This window comes from Felis catus, chromosome A1 (genome assembly GCF_018350175.1).
Source record: "Felis catus isolate Fca126 chromosome A1, F.catus_Fca126_mat1.0, whole genome shotgun sequence".
Classification (NCBI taxonomy): domain Eukaryota; kingdom Metazoa; phylum Chordata; class Mammalia; order Carnivora; family Felidae; genus Felis; species Felis catus.
This window is the reverse complement of record NC_058368.1, coordinates 212,134,123-212,146,896: the sequence shown is the minus strand read 5'-3', so window position 1 is coordinate 212,146,896 and position 12,774 is coordinate 212,134,123. Positions and strand designations below refer to the sequence as shown.

The 12,774-nt window shown below is 39.8% G+C and overlaps 1 protein-coding gene across 4 annotated transcripts in view; it reads right to left on the bottom strand.

Annotated features, from left to right (window-relative positions):
- Positions 1 to 12,774, bottom strand: part of ADAMTS12 (ADAM metallopeptidase with thrombospondin type 1 motif 12) — a 331,317-nt gene that overhangs the window by 93,448 nt on the left and 225,095 nt on the right. For all 4 annotated transcript variants that reach the window (XM_023239156.2, XM_023239155.2, XM_045038312.1 and 1 more), the window contains 2 exons: positions 12,287 to 12,432; positions 7,478 to 7,647 (listed from right to left, as the gene is read on the bottom strand). In XM_023239156.2, coding sequence (XP_023094924.2) covers positions 7,478 to 7,647; positions 12,287 to 12,432 — 316 coding nt within the window. The remainder of the gene's footprint in view (positions 1 to 7,477; positions 7,648 to 12,286; positions 12,433 to 12,774) is intronic.

Genomic DNA, 12,774 nt, shown 5'->3' with positions numbered 1-12,774 from the left:
GGGCTCTGCAGAAGGAGACAGGGGTAGCAAAAGACACTCTTAGTTCTCAATGGTCATCATGAGTCTCAGGAGTCTGTCCCAGACATCAGCCTCAATGATTCTGTAACATCCACAGAGTATTTTCACGGTCTCATGTTTATTCATCTGTCCTGACACATCCCTTTGTCTGGATCATAGATTTTTTTTTCTCTACCTTTCAAGAGCTTTCAAATCTATTTATAATTCAGCTAAGTGAAACCTCTCAGACTCATTTACTGGTGAACTCTCACCCTTACACTGATTAATCCTCTCAAAGGAAGCTTAGGTAGCTGAATGAACTTATTGAATCAAAGGCTGCATTTTCAATTCTGGTGAAACAGGATGGCTCAACCTTTTTGAATAATGATGTTAAAGAGTGGTCATTAGAAGTGAAAGATAAAACTTGGTACGAAGGATAAAAAATATTTCTTAGGTCAAGGAAAACTTTGACGCATTTCACGTTCGTAAGTAGATTGCTACTGGAGTTTCACCATTTAAAAAAGTCCCGTTTCTAAAGTCCATTTGCAGGCAGGGCCCCATGGGTATGAACCCCACTCAGTTGGCCAGGGCTTCACACGTGGTCGAATGATCTGTGTCGCTGTCTTAAGGCTTTTAATTTTATATTTGAACTTGTGTTTTCTAAGTAACGTCTGATGAGACTATGAAATGTGTTATACCAGCAGAAGATGCATGTTATACACACACCTGCTGTTTCTTTCCAGATTTTAAGAAATACCAAACCTGAAGCAAAAGGCATAACTTAAAATGTTTTATTGTTGTAACAAGAAATATTTAACTTAAGGCATAAACTCAGTTTAATCAGCTGAGCTGAGCTTTTAGATCAGCTTGGAGGAAATAACAAAAATATATGAAAAGTCCTGACCAAAAGCTCAACCGAAACTCAAATAATTACCAGGACTCTGTAACTTTGGCTAGTCTAAACTTGTATAGTCTTTTACCTTCTGATAGGGTAATATTACAATCCCTAAATATATCAAAATATATATTAATTAAACATAAGAAGGTATTAAAATTAATGTATTCTACAATAACCATGGAGGTATAAAAACCAAGAACAGAGCTATTTTTTTTAAATAAATTAAACCTAGGGGGCGCCTCTGTGGCTCAGTTGGTTGAATGTCTGATCTTGGTTTTGGCTCAGGTCATAATCTCACAGTTTGTGAGTTCGAGCCCCACGTTGGACTCTACACTGACAGTGTAGAGACTGCTTGGGATTCTCTCTCTCCCTCTCTCTGCTCCTCCCCCGTTGTTGCTTTCTCTCTCTCTCTCTCTCTCTCTCTCTCTCTCTCTCTCTCAAAATAAATAAATAAACTTTAAAAAATTAAAATAACTAAACCTATTTCACTGATATCTTAGACTTTCTATTTACTATAAATTTTTGTGTTATGTTATCTTTTGATTATGATGTTCAAGAATTGTGACACTACATTTGGAATTACAATTTAATTTATTTGAGAAATATAGTAATTTTGTGATAATGCTTAAATGTTGAGAAAAAAATGGTTTTCAAAGATTCAAGACAGATTAGTTGAACAAACCTAGCATTCATCATAATGCAAATAATTTTGGGGGCTCATCTACCCCCAACCAGAATTCCTGGGCCATGAAATCCTCTGTTTTTTAAAATAGAAACATCATCCTTGGTAAAATTCAAAACCCAATGCATTGTTGTTAAGGATACAGGCTAATCGCAGTCTCTGTTTTACTGGTTAATATTTAGGCTGTGGAGTCGGGCCTGGGCTAACTCCTCCTGGCTCTACTGTATAGTCTGAGTTTGGGCAAATCAATTCTCTACATCTACTAGCATGTCCGTAAAAATTGGGTCAAAATCTTAAATTTCCTCACAGGATTTTCGTATGGAGATAAAATCAGGAAAATGCACATACCATACTGAGTGAAGTGCCTGGCACAGAGCAAACACTGACATAAATTTAATATAAGCTGTTCTCATTGTCAGTTAGGAATTCGTTTCATTGCAAATAGCAGAAAAATGTTGCTTCCTTGTCTTAAATAGACAGGAGTTTATTTCTCCCACGTGACAGGAAATTCAGAGGCAGTGATGAGTGAGATTGGGAAGCTCAGGGCAAAATACAGGCTGGCACACACCCCCTTTCCCAGGTGGAATATGTGTGATATTCCTTGGACACTCCTGGCTGCCCAAGAGCAAAGGGAAAGGGTTTAAGTGCTTGCCATGGTGATGTGGGAAACTAACACAAATGAAAAATTAAATTTCCTTACTGCCTACAGCCCATTGACAAGTCTTTGAGACCAGCAGAGTGACTTCCCTCTAGGAGCTCAGCTACCTTGATGATGACACTTTGCTGGGGGCAAAAGAGAATCTTAGCTTAACATTATCCCAACCTCGAGGATCCTGTAAGTCTACTTCCTTTATCTCAACTGCTCCAAGATATATGCTGACAATCATACTCCAAGCTTAGGCCACGCCCCCCCGCCATATACATCTGAAGGGTCTCATGACTGAGGTTTTATTAAACAGTAATAAGTGGTGTTTCCCTAGCAACAACTGGCCCCTCAAAGTCCTGGAAACCTTGCTTCCAAAATACCTTAGAGTCTTACTCTATCCTTGACCCCCTTCCAACCTAAGGGTCTATAATGAGTTACCCGTCACAACCCCAGTGCAGCTCTTCCTGCCCACAGGTCCTGTCCCAGTGCTTTAATAAAATCACCTTTTTGCACCAAAGACGTCTTCAAGAATTGTTTCTTGGCCACCGGCTCTGGACCCCACCGTCACCCCAAAACTTCATCAGTAGGAGTATAAATCTCTCCTCCTTCCAGTCTTCCTGCTCAGCCATCTCAGCAGGGGCATCAGCTTTCTGGCTGCAGTGTGATTTGCTGTACCCCAGACAGCAGGAGGGGGAAGGGTGCATGGCAGAAAGGTAAGGGGGTGAGGGCCAGCGGGGTCAGTGCCTATTAAAAGCCCTCCCAGAAGCCTTACCCAAGTGGGGACTCCATCTTTATCTCTTTGGTCTGGATTGGGTTTCCTGGGCATATGGGTTCCTGAGTCTTTCCGTTTTCCCTCTTCTACTGTAGAGGAAAGTGAGGGTGAAGAGGGTTGTGATTGGCTTTGAGGTGTCTGCAAACATCATCCTTATTAGTCCATCATTTCCTCTCTTGAAGCCATAGGAAACCCTAACTAGTCAAAACAGGGGCTTCTGGCTAAACGATCTCCCAGTTGCTCCCCACACTTATATTCTCTTTAAAGATTGTTTCTCTCGAAATCCCAAGTATTCCTGTAATAAGCTCTGTGCACACCACCCAGGCCCCCCAGGTGCTGGGACTCATCCCTCCAGCTCCTGGGAGCACTGCCAGCACTAGCCCTGGGAGCTTCCTTACCAATGAGACTCACTCCTTCCCAGGGTGGACCACACGCAGGGACCAGTCCCCGTGGGGCATAAAGGTTTGGCTCTCCCACTTCAACCTGGAAACCCAGAAAGCCTGTTCCAGCCACAGAGCACCCTGTGGGGTAGGATAAGGCCTCTGCTGAGCCTGCACTGTAGCTCAGCTCCCCCTGCACACTCCCTCTTCCTTCCCTCTTCCCCCTCTTCTTCCACAGCTGCTGAACCTCCTGTACGCTACTCCTGTCTCAGAGTCTGCTTCCGAGGGAATCCTAACTGCAGCAACTCCTGAAAGGTATTCCTGAAGGATCCTATTCCATGAGGAGCAGATGTGGTTCACCTTCACGTCAGACCCTCCACATTTGCTGGGAACCTCACTGGCTTCAAGCATTAATAAGGCTTAAATATCTAGAAGCAACAACTGAAAAATGAGCCTAAATGAATTTGGGCTACATTAGGTAGTCTGAGAAAGATGAAGACCTAAAAAGAGAGAGAGATTCCAGGAAAGTGATGACATCGAGATCAGGCTCTGGTCATTTCCTAATAGAAGATGCAGAATATAAACACATTTCTATTAACATAGGCCAATGAAGCCCCTGGAAATCTATACAAATTAGTTTAGGTCTATCTATCTAACATCTATCATCTATCTATCTATCATCTATCTATCTATCTATCTATCTATCTATCTATCTATCTATCTATCTATCAGCTTCTTAGACTTATGCTTCAATTCCAGCTCCATTATATAAAATCCTGTAACCTTAAATAAGTCATTGTGTCCTCTGAGACTAAGCTTCTTTACCTGTAAGGGTGGGGAGGGGATAAGTGAGACAATACAGAGTCTCATGCTGATATAAATACTGGCTCAGAAAATGCAGTTGATCATGGCAGCTCTTCATACCGGTGCCTACATGAAAGTGATCAAACGGAATTTGGATAATTTTTTTTTTTGTCAGGAGTGTTGGTTAAGAGAATGTCTATATTGGAAAGGAAGTTGATCTCGATTAGCAGTTTTCAAATCTTTTAAGCAGACGAATTAATTTTCTTTTTCCAAACAAGATCTTGCAAATAAAACAGATAAAGTCAGGATTTTATTAAGCATAAATTTTGTACGTTCAAGTACATAGCGTTTAAAAATAAGTCAGTGGGATCTAAAGAAATTATTAAGATAAACAGAAAATTTTGAAATGAAGTTTATGGATGGCAGTTACAGACTTACAGTGGCTGCAGCATCTAATTATTTTCTGTGAGTTTTTTGGTTGCACAATATTGAAAAATCTTGACTCATACAGACAAACAATTGCAAATGAGAACAGGTTAAAGAAACTCAACCTACAATCCCAGGATATTTTTCAATTAAATTATGTTCATGAGAGACTTTTATTTTAAGGTGTGCAGAAAGCCAAATCAATTTGACTGTGTAACTTAGAGCATTGTGGCCTTTCCTATGTTAAAACTTAATGTATAATAATTTTGAGCATAAGCATTGCTCTTTATGGCACTTTTAAATGCCAGTTTAACATTTTTTTTTTTGAAAAATGAAAGTAGAATCAAGCATTTTGGGAAACCCTGGGATTCCAAGCAGCAGAGTACGAAAACCACAAGATTTGATGGAGTTTCTACGATTATTCCAAATGTTTAAATCTATGACTCTTCTGTCATTGGCTAGTTAGTGCATCTCCTGAAGGTCACTTACCAAGACACTTAACACCGCCCACTGTGTGGGCTGAATACTCTGCTGTGTATTTACTTTATCCAATGGTAACTTCTAATGGTAAGGCTGGGAGGGGGAAGTGCTCAATGCCTGGCCTGGAATAAATGCTCCATACCTAGCTGTTGACATGAACAACCAAGTATACTTCTCTCTACTAGGGGTGCCCATCAACTAAACAAATAAAAACTCTGTAGGTTAGAGTTTAATAAGGGAAGGAAATCAGTGTGTTGATCAAGGTAGTAGCTACTCGGGTGAGCAGCTAAGTCATTATGCTTAAATAATGGCACAGGAGCCTGCAAGAAAACCACCAGGATGGAGACGGAGGCTGATAACCCAGGTATATAGTGTTGACACTCAGCTTAATTCCCTCAGATCAGCCTCAACATCAGTGACAGATGCAAACTAACCACTCCAAAGTGGGTGAAATTTATGTCTGCTTTCATGATTCATTTATTTAGTACCCATTGCTCTGCTATGTAATATGGAGGCATACGACAAACGCTTTTTTTTTTTTTTTAATTTTTTTCAACGTTTATTTATTTTTAGGACAGAGAGAGACAGAGCATGAACAGGGGAGGGGCAGAGAGAGAGGGAGACACAGAATGGGAAACAGGCTCCAGGCTCTGAGCCATCAGCCCAGAGCCTGACGCGGGGCTCGAACTCACGGACCGCGAGATCGTGACCTGGCTGAAGTCGGACGCTTAACCGACTGCGCCACCCAGGCGCCCCTACAAACGCTTTTTAAATGAAGGAAAAGCCAAGCCAAACCAAATCTTTTTATTCTAAGCCCAGCTACTCAAGCTGTCAGAGTTCAGCACACACAATCCCCACCCTGCATCAGGCAGGGGGCGGACCCTGTCACAACCCTGGGATAGTTATGCTATCTTAGTTCTGGAAGGTTGCTCATTTGGGGTCTATAATACTACTGTCTTAAATAGTTCCAATATAATAGAGAATGTCAAAAATATAAATATAGATGGTACTAATTGGAAGTATCTTTCATCATTAGTTTCTTGTGTCTGTGCGTGTGTGCGTGTGTATGTGTATGTGTGTGTGTGTGTGTGTGTACATGAGTACACACATGAGTTTGGCTGGATTCAAATGCCAGGAACAGGAAGCTGAATTGCACTAGTAACCAAATGACTCATCCCCCTAGAGCAATGAATGATGCTCAACAATGTGGGGGCAAGGAGAAGACATTGCTCGTGACAACCAAAAGCCTTCAGGGTAGTTTGGGGACCCAATACGGGCAAAGCACTGCTGAGTCTTTCCTTCAAAAGCAATTGACTATATCATTTTTTTAACAGTCCACATATGTAATTTTCATTCACTGGCTGACATCTATGATTCCTCTTGTGTTTTCAGAAACTTAAAAAAATCATGAAATTTTGGGATGAGCACTGGGTGTTGTATGGAAACCAATTTGACAATAAACTTTATATATTGAAAAACAATAAAATAAAAAAAATCATGAAAAATTTTTTGGTTAGTTATTTTTTACTCCCTGACTCAAATCTCTTTAGCTCAGGAAAATCTTTTCTCTTTCATTGTCTACTTGAATAATAACACACTGCACAGATATTTTTTGATGCCAATCTATAGCTAATGGTTAATGATTCTTCTTCATTTTCAGGAGAGAAGGTGTAACTGGTGCTGATACAGGGGTAGCATTGCCAAAGTTGTCCCATTCTGCAGTTCAGTTATGTCACCATGCCCTGATGAGCATCCTTTAATTACTTCATTTTATTTTGTACCCTTCTTATACTGTCCTGTACTTAAAAAAAAAAAAGTTTATTTCTGGCCCAGAGCTGCGTCTCACTTATTTCTGATGAAGGCATTCTTATCATCCTGGTTTTTTTTCCTTGTGCTTTTCTCCCGTCAAATGGAATTACTGACTCTATTTTAAATGTCTTCCCTTTTTCTTCTTCCAGTAGTAAGACTTCTCATGCTTAAGAGTCCTCAACACTTCCTTAGAAGTCTTCCCTGAAATTAGTCCAAACTTACAATGACCTTTTCTGAATTTCTGCCAAAATTATAGTCAGTTCACACTCTCATCAATGAGCACTTTCATCAGTAATCAAGTACTTTCATTGATTGCTTAGCTGCACCATGTTTTGAAGGGAGCCACCATGTTTGATAAGCTTCTCTTTTATCTCCCCCAGAGCTCAGCACAGAGTTGGATATATTCAGCTTTCAACATTTGCTGATCAACCTAAGCAGGTCGTGTTTCCATTTTCAGAAGTATAAAACTCCTCATGGTACAATCCTCTCTTTATTGAACTTTGCAGGGCATCCCAGACATTCTGTGGTCTCTCTTGTGGTGGCTGCGGCCCTAGATCTGGAATATATTGTCATAGCTCCTTACCTGGATTAAAAACTGGAAACCAGTGGTAGAATTCATTCTTGTAGGGAACGGTGTCAAACTCACTGCATTGCATCTGCCGAAATGTTGGTGCATCTGGGCGACAGGGGTGGACGTTGCACAAGCGATAGCGTTTTCTTTCTCCGGTGCAGTACTTCCCTCCAAACTTTGGTCTATGAATGAAACAGACAAGTGGTTTTTTTAGTTTCCTTAAAGGCTAGCATTTTTCCTTAAACATCCCTTGGCATCTGGTCATGGCTGTTCTTTGCCAAACCATGTCCTGTTCTACCCTTACAACTCACCTTTTACGTCAATTCTTCCAATTTCACACATTTTTTTGGTTGTTGTTGTTGCCCATGACCATTGAGTCCCAGGTCTATAGTTGCCTAATTTGAAATACTGTGTGTATCTTTTTGACTTATATATCCTCCTGGCCTTCAAAACTGAAAATATATACTGAGAAGGGATACATCATATTCCCTCCAAAATCTGCTCCTTCCCTACTTCCTACTTAGCAAGTTTCAAGTGGTCAGATTTCAGAAGCCTCCATCCTTTGCCTTCCTTTGACCCCACTGTCCACCAGCCGCCCAATCATCAGCCATGTCTTTGTACTTGCTTCCTTCTCTTCGTTTCCACAGTCACCAAACTAATCCAATCTTTAACTCTATTCCTGTCTCCCCTCCACCCATCTTTTCCTTCACTCAATCTACTGTACACACATCTGGTTAATTTTTAGATTAATGTAATTATTTTAGTTTCTTGTTTCAACCCTTTTCACGGCACCCAATGACCACAGAATCAAGTCCAGCCTCTTCAGCTTAGCACTCAAAGCCCTCATGATCCTGACTTAATTCACCCTAACAACTACTTCTCACCCTCCCCTTCATTTGCATACTGCTTCAGTGAGGCAGGCTGACTTATTTTATGTTTCTTTTCTGTGCCTCTGGATAGACTTCCCCTCTGGTAAGTCTCTGAATGTCTACATGCTACCTATGCTTTCAGGACTGAATAATGCTATGTCTCCATCATGAATTCTTCTTGGATTTCTGCCAGAAGTAGTCTCTTTCTCCTTTTCAGTGACACTTGATTGAACCTACTATCTACTTCCAGCACTTATCATTCCAAAACATAGCTCACTAATGATCCAATCCAAGTTCTATGTCATGTATGGTCTCTAAGTCATACTTTGAGTACAGAAGCCTCTTAAACATTCAATGAATGAATAAGTTAATCTTATTTTAGAATAGTGCCTGGGTGGCTCAGTTGGTTAAGTGTCCAACTCGATTTCAGCCCAGGTCATCATCTCACGATTTGTGGGTTCAAGCCCCACATCGGGCTCTACACTGACAGTGCAGAACCTGCTTAGGATTCTCTCTCTGTTCCTCTCCTATTAATTCTCTCTCTCTCTCTCAAAAATAAATAGAATCATTAAAAAATTAAAAAAATAATCCTTCTCAATCTTTTATTTCCTTTGCAATACACTTACGGGCAATAACAACCTACCCATCAGGATCAATTATTTACTCAAAAATGGAGGAAGAAATATAAAAAAAGCTGCTGTCATAGAAGAGGAGGAACTCTCTGTCCTTTAAGAAAGCTCCAGACAGTCTATGTATGCCTTCTTATCTCCACCTCACTGCATCTGAGATTAGGTATTGTGTCTGCTATTGCAGTGCAGCATAATGGGGTTAAATAGCCTGGGGTTTGAATTCTGCTTTACTTTGTATTTTAGTTAGATTATTTTGAACAAGTTACCTTAGCTTTTGTGTGTGTGTGTGTGTGTGTGTGTGTGTGTGTGTGTGTGAAATGAGCATGATAGTTCTTAACTCACATGATGGGAACTCACATGATGAGTGAGATAATGCACATATTTAGTAGAGTAGCTAACACAGAGCTCAGTAAATGAGCTCAGTAAAAGAGCTCAGTAAGTGACAGCATTTCTGGATTATTGTGAATAATAATCAACAAGTATTTATACAATACCATGTGTTCAACATCATTTTCAGGAAGAGGAGAGTACAAAAAAAGGGCAACCGATGCCCTGTGTCTCCTAGAAGCTTATAATCTTGCTGAAGAGAAAAAAAATATCATCTATATAATAAATGAGATAAAATTTAAGAGCAATTATGTATCCCTGACTGTAAATACAATGAGAGTTTAAAGAAGGGCGAGAATAGTGGAAATAAGACTGATTGGAAAGAATTCATGGAAGAATTGTCTTGGAGAATGTTCTTAAAGAATGCATGGAAGTGGCTTCTCAGAGCAATGGCAGAAAGCATGCCAAGTGAGCAGCCTAGATGAAATCACATTCTAAAGGCACAGGAAAGTAGGACATCTGCCTAAAGTGCCCAACTGATAGTGGGAGAGCCAAGATTTAAACCCTCATCTGCCTTAATCCACAGCCTGAGCCCTCATCCACTGTGTTATATTGCCTGACCATGCCATCTAGGGGGACAGAAACCTCAAGCCTTGGCATCTGGTTCATTTCTGGTTGCAGTTGTACTTCTCATGAAGTTCTTCTTGAACAACCATGAGGTTTCCTATACTTCCTTCCCCTCCTTTCTTAATGTGGTTTGGGTAGACTTCTGTTCCTTGAACATAAAAGAGCTTTGACCAAGGCAGTTCATAATCATTGACTCCATGTTGAAGGTTCTAAGAATTGTCCATGATATCAGATTGGTTTTCTATTCATGATGATGGAGTGATACTCTATGACTTAGCACCTCTCCAGTTCGTACCATCCAACAAACATCACTAAAAGCCTTTTACAAACCCAGCTGTCTTCTCACTAGATATCTGACCAACATCAAGGATCCAGTCTCAATGTCCACTAGTCATGCTCTGACCTGAATCCGTGACCATGTTTCCATTGTCATTGTTTTCAATAAACTTCAGCAAACCAGCTACTGAGATCAAACATGGTCACTCACCTGAGGAGACTCTATGACAAATTATGGTCTCTAAGATGGGGGTTAATGCCATTTTCTCCATTAAGCCAAGTTAGAGATTCATCCTATAGTCCCTCAACAAAGATGTCCCTTTCTGACAACCACAGATCACCAACCATCCAACCAAGAGGCTACAGATGAGTGGTTGCTGAATACAGAGCACTGAAAATAGGTCCCAGAGCAAATTGCCTGCATTTCCTCATCTCTACAATGGAAATCACAATGAAGATTTTCTGTAAAAATAAAGTACTCCATTCCTGGTTTTGATTTTTTGAAGTCACAGAAATTTGCATTTAAACAAAAGCAACTTCAGGGTACCTGGATGACTCAGTCAGTTCAGAGTCCGACTCTTGATTTTGGCTCAGGTCAGGATCTCATGGTTTGTGAGTTTGAGACCCATATTGGGCTCATCACTGACCATGTAGAGCCTGTTTGGGATTCTCTTTCTCTCCCTCTCTCTCTGTCCTTCCCACACACTCTCTCTTAAAATAAATAAATAAACTTAAAAATTTTAAATAAAAGCAACTTTTATCAAAGAGTAAGATTTAAGAAAAATTTTATCCAAATTCCTCAAATATATAGTTTTATGTGTGGGAAATGATAAAGATATCATAATAACTACTATAATATATACCATTCACTGACAGTTTAATGTAGTAGGTATTGAGTTAATGTCTTTATATTAACTTAATCCTTAGGAGAAATTTGTTACATATATTTATTAAATTTATGCATATATACATAGAGTAATATAATTATTAATAAAAAAGGAGAAGTAATATTTAGAACTGAGATAATGAGGACACTGTAATCACATTTATAATTAGTCTTCTAAAAAGTGTGACTCTTACCCTTCAATACAGAATGAAATTCTAGGCAAAAGAAGCTTAATATATTTTTTACTTACCAAAGGCATCATATGTACACTTCTTAAAAATTTTACTTGGAGGGCACCTGGGTGACTCAGTCAGTTAAGTGTCCGACTTTGGCTCAGGTCATGATCTAACAGTTTGTGAGTTTGAGCCCCATGTCGGGCCCTGTGCTGACAGCTCGAAGCCTAGAACCTGCTTCGGATTCTGTGTCTCCCTCTCTCTCTGCCCCTCCCCCACTCGCACTCTGTCTCTGTCTCTCAAAAATGAATAAACATTAAAAAAACTTAAAAGAAAATTTACTTGGGAACTAGTATACCAAGAAATAATGAAGTTAAGAATGTAATATATGTTTGGAAAACAAGGGAATTTAAATGTAATTCATATATAGTATCATTATACAAATTTAAAATTTGAAAGGGTTGAGCACTTTAATTAAAAAATTGAAAGCTGCTTTGTGAAATAACTTCTGTGGAGCCTTTAACAGGCTAATATGGAAGTCTATGGTTATAAAATCCTTATCTAAAACATTAAAAATAATTATCTTAAAAAATGTACTATTTTATTAGTTACTTAAGGGAAGAAAATTATTTTTATAAAATTAAGCATTCATTATGATTGGAAAAAAGCTACAATCTTATTAGCAAAATTGAGTATAAGTAATCTCTCAGTGATAGAGTGATGTTATCTAGAAGGATTTAAGTGCATAATCTCCTAGGACCTTTCACATAGATGATACTTTTGAAAATGTGCTTATTTCTCCAAATGATGGAATCAGCTTACTTATCCAAGTGCTAGTAAGAACCCAGTGTCTCACCAAAATAAAACAAAACAGAACCAGTTTTCTTCTACCCTCTAAGAATCTTCTGGTTCCCTTTTGTCTTTAGGAACCCATTTTATTTCCCTTAAGAGTCTTGGGGGTCACTGACATCGTGCTATGCAAGATTGGTCTCGGCACTCCCGGAAGGAAGGGAAATATTTTTGGTTAGACTTACTCAGGGTTGTTGCAGAGCCTCTCTGCACTCTGGGCTCCGGCCCCACAGGTCCTAGAACAGTGGGACCAGGGTGACCAGCGGCCCCAGCCTCCAGCAATGCTCTCTGGTTTCTTCCCCACTGTGATGCATTTGCCAGCCATACACCACTAAAAAGGGAAGAGACAGGACAGGCATACATCACAAAGGTTCCCATTGCAAGCTGAGCCAAGAACCCCAGAAGTCGAAACCCAATTCTCCCTGAGCAAGCAGGCTTCCTGTGGTCACACATCATATGGAGAACAAAGAGCTCACAAAAAATTTCCCCAAGAATCTTGAGTTTTTGAATCAGAGAATGTCAGTAATTGAATGGAACTTTATGGTGTCCTATTGTAGCTAGCCAATGCTACTCAATGTTCCTCAAAGTGCATGCCAGAATGTACGTCCACACACCTCCTCCTTCACTGAGAAAGTCTTGTTATGAAAAGCAGCTCAGTATGCTTAGGAACACA